A 25,735-nucleotide genomic window follows, 5' to 3' on the forward strand; every position below is an offset into this window, starting at 1 on the left:
TCCCCAGAGCGGAGAAGCTACGACATCTCCTCCGGAGCCTTCAACATGTCATTGATGAAGATGAACATCTCGCCAAGGCCATCCCCACACCCCCACTTCTTGCCTTCAAACAACCGCACAACCTCAAACAGACCATTGTCTGCAGCAAACTACCCAGCCTTCAGGAGAACAGTGACCATGACGCCACACAACCCTGCCACAGCAACCTCTGCAAGACGTGCCGGATCATCGACATGGATGCCATCATCTCACATGAGAACACCATCCCCAAGGAACACGGTACATACTCTTGCAACTTGGCCAGCGTTGTCTACCTGATACGCTGCAGGAAAGGATGTCCCGAGGCATGGTACATTGGGGAAACCATGCAGACACTACAACAACAGATAAATGAACACTGCTCTGCAATCACCAGGCAAGACTGTTCTCTTCCTGTGGGGGAGCACTTCAGCGGTCACGGGCATTCGGCCTCTGATCTTCGGGTAAGCGTTCTCCAAGGCAGCCTTCACGACACAAGACAGTGCAGAGTCGCTGAGCAGAGACTGATAGCCAAGTTCCGCACACATGAGGACGGCCTCAACCGGGATCTTGGGTTCATGTCACACTATCTGTAACCCCCACAACTTGCCTGGACTTGCAAAATCTCATCAGCTGTCCTGTCTGGAGACAATACACATCTCTTTAACCTGTGCTTAATGCTCTCTCCACTCACATTGTTTTTACCTTTAAGACTTGATTAGCTGTAAAGACTCGCATTCCAATCATTATTCTGTAAATTGAGTTTGTGTCTTTATATGCCCTGTTTGTGAGCAGATCTCCCACTCCACCTGACGAAGGAGCAGCACGCTCCGAAGGCTAGTGGCGTTTGCTACCAAATAAATCTGTTGGACTTTAACCTGGTGTTGTTAGACTTCTTACTGTGTTTACCCCAGTCCAATACCAGCATCTCCACATCTATTCTCTCTCCACAGATGCTGTCGGACCCGCTGAGATTTTCCAGCATTTTCTGTTTTTGTTTCAGATTCCAGCATCCACAGTATCTTGGTGTACCTCCTGAGACACTGCTTTTTGAATGCTGAGGAACTCAATCTTTGCCCAGACATGCTGCAATATGAGGAGCAGCACCTCCCGCGAGCTGCAGCTTTTTGCAATCTGCTCTCTGCTGCTGTCCATTGACAGGTTTATCAACAGCTGGCTGCTGCTGCCACTGATACTGATCATATTGGTCCACATTCAAGCTCTGATCTAAAGCAGCTAACATGCCACCCATCCTGATACGATTGAGAAAGTGCTCAGTAGTGGGTGCTACTAGGACGGCCACCACAGTGGGAAGTCACTGGGTTCTAAGCGGGGGGGGGGGGGGGGGGGGGGGGGGGGGGGGGGTGGGGGGGGGAAGGAATCAGGCAGCCTAGGGAGGAGTGGTGGGGGTGGTGAGAGAGTTGGGGATTGGGTTCTGCAGAGCAGGTAGGGAGAACCATAATGGGGGTAACATCTTGGGAGGGTGGGGGTTGCCACAAGTCACACAGGATGTGCCTCCAGTTGATGTTCTCCCCTTCATGCCTTTTCACAAAAGAAGCTTTAAAAACACAGGTCCGCCAGCCATTCTTTTTGCCCAAACAAATTGAATAAACTGAAGGACAAAGCAAACAGGGCAGCCCCTTAAAGGGGAAACCACCCAAAACAAAAACAAAGCACAAATGAAACAACAAACATCAAATCAAAAGGTGATTAAAAAGGTCATTAACGCACACCAGTCCCTGTGGTGCCCAAGGAACACGGCAGGTCTGTGCGCCGCTGCCCAAATGTTCTGGCAGTGGAGGTGGATCAAGATCCTTAACTGACACTTAAGCAATTAAGGACCTCAATAGGCCTAAAAGTCTAGTGGTGCCATACCCACCCCCGTATTATGGGGAATGGGTTGGGCTTGGGCAGGAAGGAGGTGGGCAGGAAGGAGGTGGGCTGGACACTTGACATATTTTGTGTTCCCCTAATGCCCTCTCCTGTTCAAAAAAAAATGCCTGGTATGGGAGGCATAAAATCCAGCCCATGGAAATGGGCAATGAGCAATCTGGAGTAAAAATGCTTAATTGTGGAGGGTCCAAATCAGTGGGCTCAGAACAGATTTGACCATGATTTGGAATCGTAGATTTGTAGGTAAAAATGTCAATGGAACCTAATGATTGCCTTTAAAGAGAAAGCGGTCCTTTCCATTGAAACTTGGAACATGCTTGAGGCAATGATAACAAGGAAGCTCACATATTTTGGACATGTGACGGAAACAGGACGGGTGTTTGGAAAAAGGTAATAAAGTAAAACACCTGGAAAATGTGCAGAAGGAAGACCCTAGATGGCATGGATGGATATCAGACTGGCTTCTCTATGGGATAGGCACTGAGGGCAGCAGAGAATAGAAAGCTGTGGAGAATGATTGTGCGGCTAACCCTTGGAACAAGGACAGATGAAAGACAAGACAGATGGACAATAGGAAGGTTGGCTGTACTTAAAGTTAGTAAGTCACCAGGACTCAATGAGATGCATCCAAGGATCCTAAGGGAAGTAAGGGAGCAAATTGCAAAGACACTGGCCATAATCTTACAAACTTCCTTCGATACGGTGGCAGTGATAAAGATTTGGAGGATTGCAAATGTTACATACACCCTTGTCCAAAAAAGTGTTTGCTAAAGTGCCACATAATAGACTTGCCAGCAAAGATGGAGCCCGTGGAATAAATTTCTAAATTTGCAAATGACACTTGTGATTGTGAGGAGGTTAATGATGAGTTGGAAGAGAACATAAGAAGGCTGGTGGAATGGGTGGACAGGTGGCAGATTAATTTTAATGCAGTGAGGTATGAAATGATATATTTCGGTAGGAAGGACGAATATAAATTAAAGGATACATTTCTATCAGGGAGGCAGGAACAGAGAGACCTGGGGATATTGGTGCAAAAATCATTCAAAGTGGCAGGGCAGGTTGAAAGAAATGTGATTTTGAATGTAGACAGAATCCTGGGCTTTATAAATAGAGGCATAGAATATAAAAGCAAGGACATTGAGCTTGGTGATACACTGAGAGTGAGCTCCCCAACAGCCCAGTTCAAATATCGGGGGAAAGGTGACTTCCGGTTGGCTGGCTCGCCCATTTTAATCATTTTACTGTCGGGGCTTTAATGGTTATGAGGCGAGACTTCTGTCCCTCTCCAGGAGGAAGTCCTGCCTCATACAGACACTTCTTTTGTTTCTTAGTTCAACCCAAATATATTCTGTCCTTGATCTCTCTAGGACATCATTTTTACTAAGCACTGTAATATTCTCCTGAATCAATACTGCCACCCCACCTCCCTTTTTCCTTCCCCATCTTTCCTGAGCACCTAGTATCAAGGAATATTTAGTACCCACTCTTGCTCTTTTTTAAGCCACGTCTCGTTTGTCACCATATCCTCACATTCCCCCACGTGCACCTGTGCCTATCACTCATTATCCTTATTTACCTCACTCCATGCATTCCCACATATTCACTGTAAACTTTATTGCAATCCCTCTTACTCTGACCCTACCTTAATATTTCTTGCTCTAGTCAGTCTGTCTTTCTCTTGGGGTGGCACGGTGGCACAGTGGTTAGCACAGCTGCCTCACAGTTCCAGAGACCTGGGTTCGATTCCCGGCTTAAATCACTGTCTGTGTGGAATTTGCACGTTCTCCCTGTGTCTGCATGTGTTTCTTCTGGGTGCTCTGGTTTCCTCCCACAGTCCAAAGATGTGCAGGTTAGGTGCATTGGCCATGCTAAATTGCTCCTTAGTGTACCAGGATGCGTAGGTTAGAAGGATTGGCGGGGTAAATATGTGGGATTGTGGGGATGGGGCCTTGGTGGGACTGTTGTCGGTGCTGACTCGATGGGCCTAATTGGCCTCCTTCTGCACTGTAGGGTTTCCATGTTTTCTCAATTCTTTGCGCATCTCTCTAACATGGTTCCTGCTAATGAACCCCTGCCTAGTTAATTTAAACCTTCCCCAGTAGCAGTAGTATAGTGCCTGACTAGGAAATTGAACTCATCTCCATTCAGTTGCAAGCATTCAGCCTGTACAGGTCCCAACTCCTCCGGAACTGGCCTCAATTATGGTTTGTGAAGGGGTTTGAAGGTACACTCCCCCTGCTGCTAGTGGCCTAGCACACAAAGAAAGTACAAAGGAAACCTACCTTGCTGGTGAGCCTCTCCTGACTCTAGTTCCTGATTTCATCACATTCTAACCTGCAAGTTTAAACAAAGACTGCTGGTTTCACACAGGGTATCATTTCTTTACCTGACAGGAGGATCAGAGTGAAAGGCCAACAGCTAAGTCTCCAGTTCCATTTAAAATTCCCCTCATAGAATGTACAAAATATTGTTAAAAATTGTATTTTTGATTTAAAATACACAAAATGACAATTTCCTCACAACTACAACTGGAACAAGGAAAGTTTTCCAAGAAGCCATTGGGAGTTACCCCAATTATTATTTCTATCTGTCCCACCAACAACGCCTCTGAGAGTAAATGTAAAACAACTCAGGGTTTGATAAAATTATCAGAAAAAGACATTCTTTTTTCTTTACCTTTTATGTAAACTGATTAGAAGACAATACTTATGCAACTTAGGAAAGCACAACTTGTACTCAATAGACTGATTAATGTATTTTCTGGAACACAAACAGTTTTGGTTTCCAGTGTCCATAAGTTTCTTCCATCTCTACGGGATGATTTATAAAGATTTAAATAATCATCTTAAAATCTGCTGAAAATACTTTTATGCACAAACTTTTGTTAGATACGATAAAATTGTTGCATTCATACTTCTACACGAGTGGAGGAAGAAGTTGAATATCCAAGTATTGGCTGTGTCACAATGGGAAGGAGGTAGAGAGAACTTGCATTTTCTTCTGGGAAATTTGCACAGATGTACAATCTAGATTGGTCAATGGTGGCAGTCTCAGATGAGACCTGCTTCAGTATTGTGTGTATCCTGTGATGCTTGGAGGAATTCAGCTTTTTCCATTTTACTAGTAGTCCTTCTCGCTTTTCTGTCTTGCTCCAAAACCACCTGGGCATCACTTCTTTTTACGTATACAAAATAAACCGCGTGTCCAGCTATCACACACATAACTGAGATAATAACCAAGAGTCCAAAATGTTGAGGGTTAGGAGCTGCCATAACCATAATGAAATGAAGCAGATCCATCAAATAGTTCATTGAACTCTGTACACCATTTACAATTCCTCGTTGGGATTCTGGAATATTCTCCTGTAGAAGTTGCGTTACTGTCAGGTCAAAAGTCCATAGACCTAAAAGGGAAACACAGTTCTGTAAGGATGTTTTTGGTAAACTGATTGTTATGAACTAACAGAAAAGATAACTTGGATGACCTGATATTGTTCGCTTGCTGAGTACAAACAATCACATAGCTAATCCTATGTTTAGTGTACGTCAGTTCAACTAAGAATGTGTCTCTGATCATTTCTCTTTTACTTTGTCCATGCATTCCTAGAAGACAGCTGTGAAGCCAATTATAGCAACAGGAATCATTGCCATTGGCAACCATGCAGCGCCTCTAACATTCCATGACAGCAAACATAATTGAAATATGTCATTCGACTACTTTCGTTAGTTAGCACAAAGTATTTTCCTAAAAATCTGCCTATATAACTCCAAGTTCTGACTAATTGAAATGTATTGAAAGGGGTTAAAGTTTATTTATTAGTCACAAGTAGGCTTAGACGTTATTCTACTGAAAATGTGTTTCTCATAGAAAGCGACAAAAATATTAGCGAGAGCTAGGCTGAGAGGGGATCCCATGGCAACACCATCTATTTGAGCATACAGGGTGTCATTGAAGCTGAACTCTAATTGCAAGAATTGCTAAGTTTGTAAGTTCAATTAATACAGACTCAGAAAATGGCAGCACATCTAGATTGCTATGATATAGTGAATATAACGCAAATATCTTGAAAATCCGTTGCAGTGCGACCATTTTCCCTTATTCCCACTTCTCTATTAACCTCAACATAGTGTATGTCTGAGGTGTATTTTAAGCCCCCCTTTCAGTGCTGTGAATTTTAAATACAGACACAAAATGGGCTTTCTTGTAAATTTAAAATCAAAAGAAAAATAAACATTTAGTTGTCACAAAACCCGAAATGCAAAATGCAACAATCACTTACTTCCCAAACACACAGACACATTTTTTAAAATTCATTTGTGGGACATGGGTGTCACTAGCTGGCCAGTATTTATTGCCTATCCGTAGTTGCCAGAAGGAAGATAAGAGTCAACCACATTGCTGTGGGTCTAGAGTCACACGTAGGCCAGACCGAATAAGGACAGCAGATTTCCTTCCCTAAAGGACATTATAGAATCATAGAATCCTACAGTGCAGAAGGAAGTCATTCGGCCCATCGAGTCTGCATCAACTACAATCCCACCCAGGCCCGATCCTCATAACCCCATGCATTTACCCTAGCTAGTCCCCTGACACTAAGGGGCAATTTAGCATGGCCAATCCACCTAACCCGCACATCTTTGGACTGTGGGAGGAAACCGGAGCACCCAGAGGAAACACAGGGAGAATGTGCAAATTCCACACAGACAGTGACCCAAGCCGGGAATCGAACCCAGGTCCCCGGCGCTGTGAGGCAGAAGTGCTAACCACTGTGCCGCCCGATGAACCAGATGGGTTTTTCCGACAATCGACAATGGTTTCATGGTCATCAGTAGATCCTTAATTCCAGATATTTTTATTGAATTCAATTTCCACCATGTGTCGTGGCGGCATTCAAACCCGTGGCAGCATTAACATGCACTTAAGATTACAAGAAGGGTTGAACAGAAACAGATCACTTCTATACAGTCCTTAAGATAGTAATTGAAAATGTTGCATCCCTGAAGGATTCTCTCCTGATTTCTTTTTGGGAAATAGAGATTGGAAGTTTCTAGCTTATAGTCTAAATCATAGTGGAGCCTCTGTAGTGAAGAAATGTAATAGCAGGTAAAACATATTGGTCCCTTTTAATGTCCAAGGTGACTTCTAAACAGGGTTCTTCTTTTTTTGCTGGACCAGGATCTCTTCCCTCAGAGTCTTATTATTTTCTATGATCAACTAACTTTCCATCATTCAAAAGAAATGTCAGTTCTAGAATGTTTCCAAAATGTCATAATCTGTTTCCCTGTCTTATGACCATGGTGTTAGCTTTCGACTGTCCACATTTCAACATTCCAGATCTGAATAGCATTTGACGCCATTATAACATCACCCCTCCAAAAAAGGAAAAAAATGAATCTCCCTGACATTTCATGTTTTGTTACATCACAGGACATTAAAAAAGGGGTAAAACACGCAATAGCGATCATTCAAACACATTCATTCACAATTACTCCTCACCGTCATGGTTATTAAACTTCTCACAGCACACTTGTAACATTTTGTTCTTTTTAGACAAACACAAGAGAAGAGTCCATGAAGCAAACACCAAATACTATTCTATACTCAATCAGAATTAACATGAGATAAACATGACAATTAGATCATAGAAATCATAGAAACCCTACAGTGCAGAAGGAGGCCATTCGGCCCATCGAGTCTGCACCGACCACAATCCCACCCAGGCCCTAACCCCACATATTTACCTGCTAATCCCTCTAACCTACACATCCCAGGACTCTAAGGGGCAATTTTTAACCTGGCCAATCAACCTAACCCGCACATCTTTGGACTGTGGGAGGAAACCGGAGCACCCGGAGGAAACCCACGCAGACACGAGGAGAATGTGCAAACTCCACACAGACAGTGACCCGAGCCGGGAATCGAACCCGGGACCCTGGAGCTGTGAAGCAGCAGTGCTAACCACTGTGCTACCGTACCAAAATGGCTTCCTATGCGCCAACAACCCATTCCTTCTTTAAACAAAATCTTTTTTGGCTGTTCCAAGAATGTCATTGAGATGACTTTCATATTCAACCAAAAGTGTTAGATATTAAAATTTGGTTTGATCTTTAAACATTTTAAAATCTTTCCAGTTTCTCCTGATTCCGTTCAAAACATGTCCCATTTAATTCTTTTCAAGCAATGCCAAGAGCTTCCCCATGCTTTAAATCCTCCACACAATTCACAAACCACATTATCCCAACCCTCTAGGGATTAAAACATTTTTTTTTGCCTGGATTCCTGCTGCTGTATTCTGTATCTCAACATAAAATAATTTTACCAAATTAGGTTCCAGTTGTGAAACAGACTAATTTGGGATTAATCATTTTGGGGAGCTGTCTTGAATGGACCAATTTGAGGTCAGCACAAACAATATAGTATACATCTGAAATATAGTATGCACAGTATGTAAATAGAGTTTTTTCTTTTAATATATAAAGTGTTTCTCCTTTCAATACAGTTATCTTTCTATCTTTTTGCTTCTTTCATTTTATATTATCTAATATAATTGCCATATCGCTATTATTATTCTAATTATCATTATTCAATATTTGCTAAATTACTGTTTTAACACATTACATGGCATTGTCACTCATTCTTGTTACATCTACAGTAAGGCTCCAAACTCAAGTGACACTCTAAAGGGACTCTCATAGCCTCACACCCTCTGTATTGTCCATTACGGAGGTGGATACATCAGTCTTTTCACTTGAATCAGTTCTTGACTCAATTGGATCACAAATAGGTAAGGAGCTTTTGCTCACAGGAACAACTTTCGAATTATGGCACCTGTCCCAGTGGTTGGATAATTTCCCTGTCTTTCCATTTCTCTAGGTGTATGTGTGATGGGCATATTAAGACTTCTTTCCTGCTGTGATTTTTGAGCAACCGACATAAAACAGGATTCCCTATAAATTTAAAAATCAAAACAAAGGATAAACATTACTGATCACAAAACCCAAAATGAAGTAAACACTCACTCCCCAAACACACAGACACATACGTGATATTTGGAAAACTAACATTACTAGAAGACTAAGATTACTACAAGGGTGCAATTGAAATGGATAATTTCTTTACAATCCTTAAAATGGTGGTTGAAAATGTTGAAGACCTGAAGGATTCTCTCCTGGTGTGTTGAAGGAAAATGGGGGTTGGAAGTTTCTAGCTTTAGTCTAAATAATAGTTGAGCCTCTTGCATGAAGAAATGTAATAGCAGGTTAAATGTATTAGCCCATTTTAATCCCCAAGGTAGCCTCTAAACAGGTGGGTTTTTTTGCTGGACTGTGATCTCTTGCCTCACGGTATTCTTCATTTCTTTAATCAACTGACTCTTCGCCATTCAGATAAGATAGGAAGTAATAGGATATCTGCGCCGGAATCCTACTGCCCTGCCCACCATGGAATTGGAGCGGGCGAGGGGCAAACAATGGAAATGTCCCTTGACCTCAGGCGGGAATTTCCGGTCTCGCTCGAGCGAGGCTGTAAAGTCCCGCCCCTGATAGTAGATGATACATTTCCTATATTTGAATCTGCAGCTGTGTGTAAGGATTTCTTTACATATCTAATATGCTCCATCCCATGCTCATATTCACCTTTGAAATGGAACAATCCAATATGCTCCCATTCTTCAAAGTGCTGGTTAATAAATCTGGGAATGGGATTCTCTATTACTCTCTACTGAAGCCTATCTTCACTGGTGAATATACACACCGAGATCCCTACAGCTCTGGGTGCTCCAAGGTTAGCCTCATACATAGGGCCTGAGCCATTTTCCCACTGTGCAAGCTTAATGCCAAAATAGGGAACATCAAAGTTATTCTGCAGGACAATGGCTAACCTAATTAGATAATTGCTTGCTATGAACCATTCAAACTCATGAAGCCATCATATTCAGACCTGAAAGTGCCCAGTCTACCTCAAATAACACAGCAAGGGCAAAGTATCTCAAAAATTTAAGCAACAGAGCCGTTTCACGCTCCTACTATGTAGTGGCAACGCAAGTGGGCTGTTCGAATACCAGGATGCTGCCATCAAGACAAAAGATGTTCTGTCGACCACACAAACGAGTAATATGGCATATGAATTTCAGTGCCGGTGTGATGCCAGGTATGTAGGCCAGAGCTGCCTTCAGGGATCTTTGGACCCCTAGTAGGGTGCTACGTCCTAGCATCCTACTGTTCATTGTGTATTCCCTTACTTTGTTGGTCCTCCCAAAATACACCAGCTCACACTTTTTAGGGTTGAATTCCATTTGCCACTGTTCTGCCCATCTGACCAGCCTGTCTCTATCATCCTGTAATCTAAGTCTTTCCTCCTCACTATTTACCACACCACCAATTTTCATGTCACCTGCAAACTTACTGATCATACCCCCCACATTCAAATCTAGATCATTACAAACAACAAGGGACCCAGCACCGATCCTGCGGAACACCACGGGACACAGGCTTCTAGTCACAAGAGCAACGTTTGATCATCATCATTTGCCTCCTGCAACTAAGCCAATTTTGGATCCATTTTGCCAAATTGCCCTGCATCCCATGGGCTTTTACTTTGACCAGTCTCTCATGCAGGACTTGTGAAAGGCCTTACTGAAGTCCATATAGAATACATCAACTGCACTGCCCTCATCTACACATCTAGTCACCTGCTTTGAAAATTCAATCGAATTTGTTAGATATGGGGCGGGATTTTCTGGCCGCGTGCCTAAGGTGGAAATTCCTGCCCAAGGTCAATGGACCTATTAAATGGTCCGCCAAATTTTTTGTCCCGCCAGCTACGATTCCCATGGTGGGCAGGGTGAAAAATCCCACGTATGATCTCCCCTGACAAAGCCATGCTTGATTAATGCCACCCTTGATTAATGCTTAACTCTACAAGTGAAAATTAGCCTCGTGAACTTTCCCTAAACTGTTTCCAATGCAAATATAACCCTCCTTCAGTCAAGGGATCAAAACTGCACACAATGGCTGGAATTTTACCATAAAGTAAAATAAAGTTTATTTATTAGTCACAAGTAAGGCTTACATTAACACTGCAATGAAGTTACTGTGAAAATACCCTCGTCGCCACAGTCCGGCGCCTGTTTGGGTCAATGCGCCTCACCAGCACGTCTTTCAGAATGTGGGAGGAAACTGGAGCACCTGGAGGAAACCCACGCAGACATGGGGAGAACGTACAAACTCTACACAGACAGTGACCCAAGCCGGGAATCAAACCTGGGTCCCTGGCGCTGTGAAGCAGCAGTGCTAACCACTGTGCTTCCATGCCGCCCCACCATGGGAATCGGAGCAGGAGAAGGGCGGAGCATGGGAAGGTTCATTGACCTTGGGCGGGATTTCATGGTTTCGGGACGAGCAATGCCATAAAATCCCATCCAATGAGTGGAATCGTATGAGAATTTGGCAGAGTGTTGTTGGCTCCAGCGTGTAAAACGGACTGATACTGCCGATGGCCGATGGGGTTTCTGACCGAATCTTGTGGCTCATTCATAAAAAGTTTGATGCCCAGGAGAATCACACCGCGCGCGGGACGTGTTCCCTTTGATTCACCCACTCTGCCACAAGTTAATCGCTGCAATCACTGGGGAGCTCCATATAAACGGCTCCCCAGCACCTGTTCCAGTTCTATCTCAGGGAATGGCAGCCAAGAAATCCGCAACTCGCTTTTCAGAGGGAGCCCTGACAAGACTGCTGGATGGACTGCAGCAGAATCAGGATGCACTCTAACCCTGCTCCAGAAGAAGTGCTTCCAGCAAGGTCACCACCCCCTCCTGGGATGCAGTGGCAGCCCTTGTGAGTGCCAGCTCACTGCAAAAGAGGACGGGACTGCAGTCTCGGAAAAAGATGAACGATCTTGTTCGCTCAGCCAGGATAAATGAACCACCCCCAGTCTCTCTCTGGACCTCCTCATACATCCCTCCCACCTCCAACTCCATCTCCCACCCAGCCACATCAGGGGTTGCCAACACTAGGCATGTGGCCGTCTTTAACCCCCACAATCACCATGTTCCCCCCAGTGGCTGCTGTGCTCCTCAAACTCCAATTCCCACTCAAGCCATATGCTTGCCACACCTCATTACGACCTTCAATCTCAGATCCCGCCTACACTCTCCCTATCTGTATCATTACAAGACAAACAAAGCCAAAACAGGCGTGAGCAAGTTCAGCCAGCCAGAGTCATGCCCACAGCTTAGAATCCTCGGGCCCTTTGAGGAACGAGCACTCAAGCTGGCTGGGGAGGAGGAGGAGTGCGCCTGCACTGATGATGAAGTGGGGGCAGCAGAAAACATGAGAATCCTTACGACATGCTGTCATTCCTCAATTCTCAAGTGAGTAATCAATGTTCCCTCCTTTACCCCCTGTAAAACACTAATGCCACCTCTGTTCTCTTACAGGGAATGCAGCAGAGCAGGCCGGACCATCCTCATGCCTCATGGACCACCAGACTAAAGCACCAGACTAAAGCACACCTTGATGGCTTCTGGGCCACTCACTGGTGAGCACCTCACAGCTGAAGATCCACAGCTGGCAGAGGAAGGAACATCCCAAGGAACCAGCACTTGAAGGGATGCCGGAGGCCAGGACTCTGCTCAGCCCCTGGTCTATGACGTGCCTCTGGGCCCGGTCATCCCACAGCTGATGGAACTGCAAAGGCAGAGTCGAGAGCATCAGGAAGGGATGACAGCATCTCTCCTTGGATTGCAAAAGCCGACTGGAGGAGTTCCATCACCTTCTATCCGAGGAGATGGTGCCGTCACTCAGGTAACAGGGTGTGGAAGTCAGCAAGCTTCCTCAACCTGGCGTCCTGGCTCGCCTGATCCTGGTCCAAGTTTATAAACATCTCTGCCCTTGCACACAGGGCATCTGTGACCTTCCTGATACATTTGTGACTGGGAGATGCCATAGAGGTCCCCTGCGCTGCCCTGGAAGGAGCCGCTGGTGAAATGTTTAATGCGGCTTTGTGTGTCCTCCAGTTCCAAGGGGTGTCAGCTTGTGGCAGAGGTGGTCCACTGTCCCTTGGGATAGACACAGCCTTCTCCAGCACTGAGGCTCAGACAGCTGAAGGTATGAGCACCTTCACTAGAGGATTCTCGGCCGATACTGTTTGTGAGGTTAATCCTGTGCTCCCTGGACAGCTGCAGGCCTCTGGTCCTGGGCACATGCAGCAGCACGTCTTTGTCTCTGCAGCTGGTCAATTGCGATTAGCAAAAGGCCAACTCCATGATTCTCCTGAACATGCACTGAATGAGTGAGAACACCACGAGGAGTCCTACCACAGCCCTGATCCTCACCCCTCCATACCTCTGTGACTTCCACCCAAGTGCTTCACATTCACTGAGTGAATATCTGCTCTTTCTCCCAATATCCCCTCTGACACAACAGCCACCTCCCCACATTATTTCCTCTGGTCACCACCAGGGTGAATAGCATCGAGCCTCCATTTTGAAGTCCCGTCCCCCCACCCCCCACCATATGGCGAAACTGATCCCCACCCCTGGCCCTGAGCTGTACTTATCTCTGTCCCCAGTGTTCTCCCTGGTGCTCCAAGAGTAATGGACAGACCAAGGAAAAATGGCTGCCTGAGCGCTCATCTCTGATATCCCCTCAGAGGTGATGGTGCCAGGTTCATGCTTATGTCAAGCTGTTGTAAGTGGCACCAGCACGATGTCACGCAGGCCCCTGCTGAATATTTGGTGTGGGCTCAATATCCGGAGTGAGTGTTCGCTAATGAGATGCTAATGTATTAAAATGAGGTTCCCAACGTTCCATATCACTCCGTCAGCAGGCCTGGTCCAAAATTGCAAAACGTGATCTCGCCGGTGAGATCCACGTTTTTCAAAACTCTCTGGATTTTGAGCGCTTGCTGCCATTCCCGCACACGGAGAGTCTGGACTCAAGGTTCCGTCCAAATTTCTAGGTGTGGTATCGCCATTACTCTGTACAGTTATAGCAAGACTTCACTACTTCTATATTCCATTCCCCCCCCCTCTCCTTGCGATAAAGGCCAACATTCTATTTGTGTTCCTAACTACTTGCCGTACCTGCAGGCTAACCTTTTTGAGATCCCTATGCGAGGACATCCAGACATTGCAGCATTTTGTAGTTGCTCTCCATTTTTAAATAACATACTGTTTTTCTATTCATCCTATCAAAGTGGACAACTCATATTTTTCCACATTATTCTCCATCGGCCAATTTGTTTGCCCTCACGTAACCTGTCTTTACCCCTTTGCAGATTCTTGTGTCCTCCTCACAACTTGCTTTCCTACCTAACTTTGTATCATCAGCAAATTTGGCTACAATACATTCAGTCCCTTCATTTTAGTAATTAATATAGATTATAGAAAATTGAAGTCCCAGCACTGAGCCCTGTGCCAATCCACTAGTTACAGCTTGCCAACCTGAAAATGACCTGAAAATCTACCCAGACTCCTTTTTTCCTGTTAGTTAACCAATCCACTATCCATGTTAATATGTTATCTGCAATGTCATGAGCTCTTCTCTTTTGCAGTAATCTTTTATGTGGCATGTTATCAAATGCCTTTTAGAAATAGAGATCCACTTCATCTACTGGTTCTCCTTGTTCCGAATCCTCAAAGAGCTCTAATAGCGTTATCAAACACCATTTTCCTTGCATAAAACTGCATTGATCCTGTCAGATTGTATTATGATTTTGTAAATGTCCTACTATTACTTAATAATTGATTCCAGCATTTTCCTAGTGACAGATATAGATTAATTGGCGTACAGTTTTCTACTTTATGTCTTCTCCGTTCTTGAATTATGTTTGCAGTTTTCCAATCTGCTGGGGCCTTTCCAATGTATCCACTACTCTTAAGGACCTAGGATGCAGGCCATTCAGTCCAGGGGACTTGCTAGCCCTTAGTCCCATTAATTTTCCTAGTATTTTTTTCTTTAGTGATCATGATTGTTTTAAGTTCTTCCTTCCCCTTTGCCTCCTGATATGCAGCTTTTCTTGGGTGCTTTTTATGTCTTCTATTGTGAAGACAGATACAAAATATGTGTTCAAAGTCTCTGCCATTTCCTTGTTTTCCATTATTAATTTCCAGTCTTGTGATCTTAGGAACCAATGATTACTTTGGCTATTCATTTTCAATTTTATATACTTGTGGATGCTGTTTTATACTTTTTGCTAGTTTAATCTCATTCTCCAATTTCTACTTTTTTATAAGTCATCCTTTGCTGACTTCTAAAATTTTTCCAATCTTCTGGCCTATCACTAATCTTGACACTATTGTACATCTTTTTTTTCAATTTGATACCATCCTTAACTTCCTTAGTTAGCCACGGCTCGTGCATCCTTCTCACAGAGTCCTTCTTTCTCCATGGAATATATCTTTGTTAAGAGTTATGAAGCATCTCCAAAATGTCTGATACTCATTTTCTACTCATTTTAACCTATTTTCCCAGTGCATTTTAAAGTTTATGACACTAGTTAAGGTCCAAATTTCTCACCCTCTAACTCAATGTGAAATTCTATTATGTTGGGCGGGATTTTCTGGCTGTTCCCACCGGTGGGATATTCCGGTCCTGCCGACTGCTACTCCCTGCAGTGGGTCCCCCGGTAACAGAGAGTGAGAACTATGGGAAACCCCGTTGTCAGTGGCAGCACCCGAAGATCCCAGCACATGCCATTGGCGGGCTACCTCCACTGCTGCAAAACATACCGTGAGGGTGCAGAAACTCCCACCATTATGTTTGCTGTTGCCTAGAGAGTCCTTCACTATGAGGTTATGAAGTAACCGTGTCCATTATACATTACCAAGTCTAAAATAGCCTGCTCCCCGGTTGGTTCCAGATCCTATTGTTCTAAGAAGCTTTCCCGAATACACTCTTTGCAATCATCTTCCATGCTACTTTGCCAATGTGATTTGTCCAATTTATATAAAAATTAAAATCACCCACAATTATTGCAGCACCTTTCTTATAAGCCTGTATTATTTATTGATTTACACTCTGCACTAGTGTTTTTGCACAATTAAGTTTCTTACTAAATCAAAAAAACACAATACTTAACTATCTTTCTTTGTGGACATGTGCCGCATGCCACATCTGACAATATTAATTATATAGAGAGTTGTATATCACACCCATGCACAGATTTATGGCATTATGGAAAAAATAGATACTGATGTCAATGACTGTCCTGGAAGAAGCAAGATTGGCAGCAATAGATCAGTAAACCAGCAAGGAGTCAGTTGGTCAAGGGGTGATGAAGGCAGGTGAGAAGGGGAGAAAATGGGCAAAAGCATGGCAAAGTTTGGGCGTTTCATAACTACAATTCCTGGCAAGGTCAACAATCTGACCTTTGCTAGCTGGAGCTGATGAATACAAACCAGTCATTAATCCGCATAGGTGGGGAGAGGTAGTAGACAATCGCACAAGGTGACTTTTTCATATCACACTACAACCTGTTGGAAAATTATAGGGAAAGAAAGGCAGGGGGACAAAAACAGAACGGAAAATACAGTCTACTTTTGAAAAAAAAACAACTAAATATTTAAAAGGCAGATAATGATTTCACTGTAAACTCACCTATTCTTGCAGATATAACACCAGAGAAAAGTAAGCTAATGGAGACATAGGAGTCTGGATAATTCCCAGCTGGCAGACTGTCATACAGCAAGGTGTTATTTGTCCAGTGAATAGAAGAACGATCTGACAGCAAAGGCTGATTCAGATTTGTGCTGGGAAGGAAGGAATGCAATTGATTCATCTCTGTGTCTGGAGTAGTCTGGTTCCTTAGTGAAACATTAATATGCAGAGACATTGGATTGCTGCTTAAATCAAAGGGACTGCCAGGAGCAAAAACTGAAAACAGACAAAGTAACAAGCAACCTAAGTGCAGGCAACTGGATATAACTCCTGTAGACACCAGGCCATAACATTTTCGTAACAAAATGAACAAAACTGTGCCCATTAGTCCAGCGATGGTAGAAATGCCCATGAGGAGGCTTAGAAGTGAGCCACTGATGCCTTGTGTGTAGGCATAACCTGTGGTGATACAGTCAAATCCCAAAACTGTGGTGTACAGGAACGCGATGCTCAATCCAGCTAGGAAGACTGACTGCTGGTAGTATGCATTCCAACCGGTTTTGCTGATGTGCAGCACCCTCTGTATTGATTGTAGCACAGTGTAAATGCCCAGAAAGTTTTGCTGAGAAGGTAACCTAGCATTCTGATCCAAATCTGACATGGAGTTTGGAACTGTTTCCAATCTGCTGTTAGATCCATCCTTCGGGTATTGCTGCTGAGGATCTATGAACAACATAATATTAAATAAGCTAATATCATGTTTGATATCTTTCCATTGCTTTCAAGCTGTCTTTCTCTACATAATATATTAACAATTGAGACAGAAATATTCTGAATACAGTTCAACAGCAATCTCATGAAGTTTCTTTCGAACAATTTTATTCCAAGCAGAAAAGACCCGTAGCAAACTGCTGGATAAGTGAATCATAGAATCCCTACAGTGCTGAAGGAGGCTGTTCGGCCCATCGAGCCTGCACAGACAACAATCCCACAAAGACAGAGGGGATTGAGTGCAGGTTGAAACTGGATCTTTCTTGGTCTGTATGGCTTCAGTCCGGGCACAACACTTCTGAATGAGCAATTGGAAGAGTACCTAGTGTTAACACAATTTTGAGTCACTCTAAATTCACACGGGGCAGCACGGTGGCACAGTGGTTAGCACTGCTGTCTCACAGCGCCAGGGACCCCGGTTCAATTCCGTCCTTGGGCCATTGTCTGTGTGGAGTTTGCACGCTTTGCCTGTGTCCGTGTGTGTTACCCTATCCCCGTAATCCCTGCTAATCCCCCTAACACTCAGGGGCAATTTAGCATGGCCAATCCACCTAACCCGCACATCTTTGGACTATAGAAGGAAACTGGAGCACCCGGAGGAAACCCACGCAGACAGAGGGAGAACGTGCAAACCCCACACTGACAGTGGCCCAAGGACGGAATTGAACCCAGGTCCCTGGCGCTGTGAGACAGCAGTGCTAACCACTGTGCCACCGTGCCGCCTCGTGTGAATTTAGAGTGACCCAAAATTGTGTTAACACTAGGTATTCTTCCAATTGCTCACTCAGAAGTGTTGTGCCCGGACTGAAGCCATACAGACCAAGAAAGATCCAATTTCAATTTGCACTCAATCCCCTCAGTCTCTGTAAAGGAGCAATTCAGCCCACACAGAACATTCTGATGCGGCATGCCTACTTTGTGGTGCCATTCCGTACCCCAAACATCTGAGAAATGCATTGCAATTTCTATCACATAGTATTTCCCATGTCTACAACAAGCCAGAACAGATCACTGTGAAAAAAATAATTCTGATTGATCAAGAAATGATGAACTTACTTTACTTTTCTTTCTGGTGCTTTTCACATCTTCAAGATGTTCCAAAGCACACCAGTATTTGAATTACTTCTGAAGTGCAGTCAATTTGCACACAGCAAGCTCACATAAATAGCAAATGATAAATGACCTTTAACCTTTTGTCCTTGTGGTCTCTCTTGTTCTTTCCAAGTTGTTAAGCTGTTCTTCATACCGTTCTGGTCCAGCCTTAAATGCAAGAGCAGGGACCATTCTGTAAACTCTTGACAGACAAATAAATTCAACCAGGAGTGAAACCAAGGTCCAGCCAAGAATGAAGACGCAACCAATTACATTAGATGCTGAAGACATGATCTGGCCTACAGTCATTGCAGCCAGGATATTGACAATTTGGTCTATTCTTCTCATGACAGCATTCACATCTGTAATTAATATATTAAATTAGTGTAAGATAATAAACTTTTTATTATCTATTAAACTAAGCCTTTTTAAAATGCATTAGGTTGTCAACTCAAATGAACAGTCAGTTACACCCTGTGCTCTGTGATGGGAAATCCTCGTAGATTCTACTCAAAATGTTTCAAGTTCTAAACAAAAAGACCAAGTAAAGGAATTAATATCCAACAATAAAGTGGTCTGGATTTTGCTCTCTGTGACTTTCGCCATTCACCTCATGTAGAATTAACTTTTTAAGTGGAGAATTTTCACTACTCTGGTATCGGTTTCAGTAGGGGAGCTATGAGTAGGGCAAGCAACAGCAAGACTCCTTATCTAATCATATTAAAAGTATCTATGTTGAGCAAGTAGTCTACAAACGAGGAAGTAAAAAGAGGAAATCTAAATTATATTTAAATTGTGTATAACAGGGAAAATACAGATTAGGGAATGCAAATGGAATTAAGCGGGGAGAGATAAGAAGGAAAAACAGAAAAACTAAAAGGGATATCTGCAACATTATTTTTGGAGAAATGGAATTCAACACTTGAAAAATTAATTTCTCAGGGTCAGAAGGGTTTTCAGCACGGATTATCAATCAACATGCCATAAAGACACCACTTACCACTAAATGCACTAGTCCTAAAGTATTCAGCCATCTTTAATGCCAAGCTTGTGGGTAACTTATGTTTATACATTGCAATGATTTCAATGCGGAGTCAATTAGTGAGGACTGTAACAGTACACCCTGTGCAGGAGCAGGATATACATTTTTCAATTTTAACTGCTGATCTGCAGAAACCAAATATTGCTGCTAGATTCATCCAGTAATAACGGTGAGTGCTGATAGCTTCATTGTTATCATTACAACAATGTCAGGGCCAATATTTTAATCACTTGTCCCAAGCATGATTTATTACACCAAGGAAGAATAAATTCAAAAGAAATAAATGATTTAGGAGCAAGATATTTCACCAAGGACATTTGAAAAAGGACATGTGTTAAGAGCAGGTGGGGAGGGATAGGCTGGTGGTGACTGATACAAAGAAATGATCAAATAAGCTCTTGTCTTTAACCAATGCGAGGAAATTTGAAGCCACATGAGAGGAGGATTAATAGGGCAGCATATGGGTAGGAGAGTTTATATGGAAGGCGAGGAGAGTACAGGAGGGCACTGAAACCAGGCAAGAGGGGGAAAGTTGAGTTTGGATGGAGTTTGAAATAATTGAGATGAAGAGTTGCTCAACACAGGGACTGAAAAGGAGTGAGGATAACTCAGTAAGAATCCCCGGAAAGGGTTTGGGACAAGACACAGTAGAGAACAAGGATTATGAAGAAGGACAGGCAAAAACAAATAGAACAAAACAATTTGCTTGCACAAGGACAAGGTGCCATAGGGGTTGGTGGGCATGGGGACGAAAAGACCAAGATGTGCTTCACAGAGCAAGTATGAAAGTATAACCAGTCTGCACGAACTCAGTAAGAGGGATAATGCTATCTGTGAGCCAAAGTTTTGTTCAAGCCAGGATGTCAATGTAATTAGCCACAATACCGAATGTCAATGTCCTGTTACGGATCTAACAGACATCCTGGAGGTAAATGCTGAGAGCAGCAGTGTTTATTAGTCTGTGGCATAGTTCAAGCAGAAAGCAGTAAATTAGATGATTGGGAGGGGAAGGAGATTATCCCATGGTGGCTGAGCTGGGCGAGAAGATCAGTAAAACAGAAAGATGGAGCAATTGGAGTTGCTTTGCTTAAGAAGATATTGTCAGCTGCCTTGATGGGCTGATAAAGGAATGTTAAGAAATGCACAGGTCAGCTAACTTACTCAAGGGGCCGCAAATCATTAAAATTAAACAGCAGCATAAAACATCATCCATTCACACAAAGATTGCAAGAACATGGGAACCTGATTTTCCATTAACAAAATCCAGAGGCATTAAGTCAATGGACAAGCAAGGTAAAAGCAAGGTGTGGTCTTACCCTGCTGCAGTAGTAGCGGACACAAGGGAAAGAGCTGATTGGTAAGTCGAAAGGTAGGGTAAGTATTTAATAATTTTATCACTTGTAGTCTCAGAGGTAATTTCTGTGGTTTATAGTTTGTAAAGGCTATATTTGGGAGTAACGAGGAGCAGAAAAGAAGGACCCTAGAGAATTGGATATAACCTGAAACAAAATAACTTTCAAAAGTTTAATTTAAAGGGGTAAGACATGACAGGAGAGCTCCAAGCCATGATCTGCTCTTCTTGCACCATGTGGGAGGCGGGGAACATTTCCAGTGCCTGGGGCCAGCATGTGTGCAGCAAGTGTCTCCAGCTGCAGGGCCTGGAAGCCCGTGTTGCGGAGCTGGAGCGGTGGCTGGGGACACTGTGGGCATCCACGAGGTGGAGAATATCATGGATAGCACATATAGAGAGGTGTTCGCACCGTAGGTTCAGACTTCACAGGCAGGAAGGGAATGGGTAACCACCAGGCACAGCAAGCGAGCTAAGCAGGGAGTGCAGGAATCTCCTGTGGCTATTCCCCTGCAAAACAGATATACCGTTTTGGATACTGTTGAGGGGAAAACAGCAACAGCCAAATCCGATGCACCACGGTTGGTTCTGCTGCAGAGGGGAGGAGTAAAATGTGCGGGAATGCATTTGTTATAGGGGATTCAGTTGTAAGGGGAATAGATAGGCATTTCTGTGGCCGCAAATGAGAGTTCAGGATGGTATGTTGCCCCCCTGGTGGTAGTGTCAAGGACGTCTTGGAGCAGCTACAGGACATTCTGAAGGGGGAGGGCGAACAGCCAGTGATCGTAGTACATGTTGGTACAAACAACATAGGTTAAAAAAGGGATGAGGTCCTTAAAGCTGAATATAGAAAACTAGGAAGCAAGCTGAAAAGTAGGACCTCAAAAGATAGTGATCTCAGGATTACTACCTGTGCCACGTGCTAGTCAGAGTAGAAATAGCAGGATACATATGGTGAATACGTGGCTGGAAAGATGGTGTGAGGGGGAGGGTTTCAGATTCCTCGGGCATCTGGGGGAGGTGGGACCTTTACAAACTGGACGGGTTACACCTGGGCAGGATCGGGACTGATGTCCTTGGAGGGAAGTGGGGTTACTTGCTACAGTGGTTGGGGAGGGTTTAAACTAATATGGCAGGGGGATGGGAACCTTTGCAAGGATCCAGAGCAGGGGTAATTAAGAACAAGAGGAAAAGACAGTAAGGAGAAAAAGGAAAGTGATAGGCAGAGAAATCAAAGGCCAGAGTCAGATAAGAACCAAGCAAAAAAATAGTAGGAAAGAGAAAAGAAATGTTAAAAGTGCCCATCTTAAGGTTTTGTACCTGAATGGTCGGAGCATTCGAAACAAAGTGGATGAATTAGTTGCACAGATAGATGTAAAGGGGTATGATATAGTTGGCATTACGGAGGCGTGGCTCCAAGTTAATCAAGGATGGGAACTAAACATTGAGGGCTATTCAGTGTTTAGGAAGGACAGATGGAAAGGAAAAGGTGGTGGAGTTGCATTGTTGATTAAAGATGATATTGAGGAAAGATATAAGTTTGATGATGTGGAATCTGTACGGGTCTAGTTAGGAAACAACAAGGGACAAAAAACATTGCTGGTGGTGGTATACAGACCACCAAACTATAATAGTAATGTTGGGAAAAGCATTAGACAGGAAATCAGAGATGCATGTGTTAAAGGAATATCTATGATTAAGGATGACTTTAATCTGCATATACATTGGGAGAGTCAAATTAATCACAGTACAATAGAGGAGGAATTTCTGGAGTGCATATGGGATGGTTTTTTGAAGCAATGCGTTGAGGGAGCAGGCCATCTTGGACTGGGTGTTGTGCAATGAGGAAGGATTAGTTGGCAATTGAATTGTGAGAGAACCCTTGGGGATAAGTGACCATAGTATGTTAGAATTCTTTGTCAAGTTGGATAATGATGTAGCTGATTCTGAGACCAGGGTCCTGAATCTCAATAAAGGTAACTATGATCGTATGAGGTGTGAATTGGCCATGATGGACTGGGAAACATTACTGAAAGGAAAGACAGTGGACAGGCAATGGCAGACATTTAAAGAAGCAATAGGTAAACCCCAGAAGTTGTTTATTCCTGTTTAGCATAAGAGTGGTAAGGGAATTGTGGCCAAACCATGGCTCACAAGGAAAATTAGAGAAATCAGATTCAAGGAAGAAGCATACAAGCAATAGAACTGAGGATTGGGAGCAGTTTATAATTCAGGAAAGGAGGACCAAGGGATTGATTAAGGGAAAAATAGAGAATGAAAATAAGCTAGCAGGGAACATAAAAACTGACAGTAAAAGTTTCTATAGATATGTAAAGAGAAAAAGATTGTCAAAAATGACCCCTTATAGTCAGAAATGGGAGAATTCATAATGAGAAATAATGAAATGGCTGAGGAATTAAATTCAGAAGTTTGCTTCAGTCTTCACAAAGGAAGACATGAATAATGTGCCAGAAGGTCTGCGAGAAACATGTTTTCGGGATGAGCTGAAGGAAATCAACATTAGTAGAGAAATGGTTTTGGGGAAATTGAGATTGAAGGTGGATAAATCACGAGGCCCTGATAATCTTCATCCCAGAGTATTTCAGGAAGTTTACCTGGAAGTAGTAGCTCTATTGGTGGTTATTTTCCAAAATTCGTTGGACTCTGGAATAGTTCTTACAGATTGGAGGGCAGCTAATGTAAGCCTGTGATTCAAAAAGAGAGATAGAGAGAAAACAGGGAACTATAAACGTGTGAGCCTAACTAACATCGGTACTGGGAAAGTTGCTGGAGTCTATTATAAGCTATTTCATAACTCAGCATTTGGAAGGTATAATCAGACAAAGTGGAATAATCAGACAAAGTCAGCATGGATTTACAAAAGGCGAACCATGCTTGACGAATCTATAAAATTTCTTGAGGATGTACACCTTCATAAGAGCTTTTATGGTTTGCTGGTTAATCTTATTACATTCAAGTTTAAATAATAAAGAGTTGACCGAGGAGAACCAGTGGATGTGGTTTATTTAGACTTTCAGAAGGCTTTCGACAAGGTCTGACATAACAGACTACTATGTAAAGTTAAAGCACGCGGGATTGCAGGTAGTGTCTTGAAATGGATAAAAAACTGGTTAGCAGATAGGAAGCAAAGAGTTGGCATAAATGGGTCTTTTTCTGATTGGCAGTCAGTGACTAGTGGGGTTCCACAGGGATCTGTGCTAGGACCCCAACTGTTCACATTATATATTAATGATTTGGAAGAGGGAACTGAATGTATTATCTCCAAATTTGCAGATGATACAAAATTGTGCAGGAGGGTGAGCTATGAGGAGGCTGCAAAGATGCTTCAGCATGATTTGGACAGGCTGAGTGTGCGGGCATCTGCATGGCAGATGCAGTATAATGTGGATAAATGTGAGGTTATTCAATTTGATAGCAATAATAGGAAGACAGATTATTACCCGAATGGCTGTAAATTGAGAAAGGTGGATACTCAACGAGACCTTGGAGTCCTCGTGCATCAGTCGCTGTAAGTAAGCGCGCAGGTACAGCAGGCAGTAAAGAAGGAAAATGGTATGTTGGCCTTCATAGCGAGAGGATTTGAGTATAGGGATAGGGATGTTTTGCTGCATTTGTATAGAGCGTGGGTGAGGCCCCACCTGGTGTATTGTGTGCAGTTTTGGTGTCCTTGTCCTTGCTATAGCGGGAGTACAGCGAAGGTTTACCAGGTTGATCCTTGGTCTGTCATATAAGAAGAGACTAAGTCGGATTATATTCACTGCAGTTTAGAAGAGTGAGAGGGGATCTCATAGAAACTTAGAAAATTCTAACAGGGTTAGACAGGGTAGATTCAGAAAGAATATACCCAATGATGGAGGAGTCCAGACCTAGGGGTCATAGTTTGAGGGTAAGGGGTAAGCATTTTAGAACTGAGGTGAGAAGAAATTTCTTCACCCAGAGTGTAGTGAATGTGCGGAATTCACGACCACAGAATGTAATTGAGGCCAAAATGTTGTCTGATTTCAAGAAGAAATTAGATTTCGCTCTTGGGGCTAAAGGGATCAAGGGATATGGGAGGAAGGGGGGAATCAGGATATTGAATTCGATGATCAGCCATGATCAAGATGAATGGCAGAGCAGGCTCGAAGGACCCAATGGCCTACTCTTGCTTCTAGTTTCTGTGTTGAAAATTTAGTTAAGATTAATTTGCAACAAAAGGTTATTTATTTCCCATCAGTTTTATAAAACATAGACACATTCTATAAAAACACATTTCAAGAACAACCACATTGTTAAAAATGAATTCATTATTAGCAGCGCCTTCATCACACATAGTCTTCATTATGTACGTAACATTAGCATAATTAGTCAGTCAGACCAATTACCTGCTATGAATGTGGAAGAGGGTCATAATTATCACCAGTATGTATTTTGCATAACCAAGTTTCAGATGAAGGAAATACAAGGCTATTAGGATTTATCTCAGGAGACAAGCCACAATTATCCACTCACAATAGTATCAACGACAATTAGATAAATGGATGCCATGCTTTTTTTTCCCTTAAGAGATTTTAAAGGAAGCTCTGGTCACAATCGAAACTTAAAGGTAGAAAATAATAGATTTTTACCCTCACTGCGTATGTATTTCCGAAGCACAGTGAATGCACATTGTTGTAGAAGCCAAAATATTTTGTTGTAAAATCTACAGAATAAAATCTAGTGAGGTGAGAATGATATAATGCATCGAAAGAAGCAGTGAATTTGAAGTATGGGCCTAAACTGGACCAAACCGAGTCTCTTCGGAATGGCTTGCAAGTATTCAAATCTCTGTCCTTTCAAGCTCATCCTGCAGAGGAAATGTTATTTCAGTATTCCACACAAAAAAGTTTTGTCTCTTCCACGCATCTACCAACAAAAATGGATGAAACAAAGTTACATTTTTCCATTAGTACTACCAAAGCTCATGCC

General features: G+C 43.1%; 1 protein-coding gene across 1 annotated transcript in view; it reads right to left on the minus strand.

Moving 5' to 3' along the window:
• Nucleotides 1-4,964: 4,964 nt before the first annotated feature.
• Nucleotides 4,965-25,735, minus strand: part of LOC144480893 (ferroportin) — a 44,387-nt gene continuing 23,616 nt past the window's right edge. The window contains exons 5-7 of the mRNA XM_078200526.1: nucleotides 18,476-18,739; nucleotides 16,515-17,237; nucleotides 4,965-5,317 (exon numbers count right to left, since the gene is read on the minus strand). Coding sequence (XP_078056652.1) covers nucleotides 4,965-5,317; nucleotides 16,515-17,237; nucleotides 18,476-18,739 — 1,340 coding nt within the window. The remainder of the gene's footprint in view (nucleotides 5,318-16,514; nucleotides 17,238-18,475; nucleotides 18,740-25,735) is intronic.

The sequence above is a fragment of the Mustelus asterias genome, chromosome 2 (genome assembly GCF_964213995.1).
Source record: "Mustelus asterias chromosome 2, sMusAst1.hap1.1, whole genome shotgun sequence".
Taxonomy (NCBI): Eukaryota; Metazoa; Chordata; class Chondrichthyes; order Carcharhiniformes; family Triakidae; genus Mustelus; species Mustelus asterias.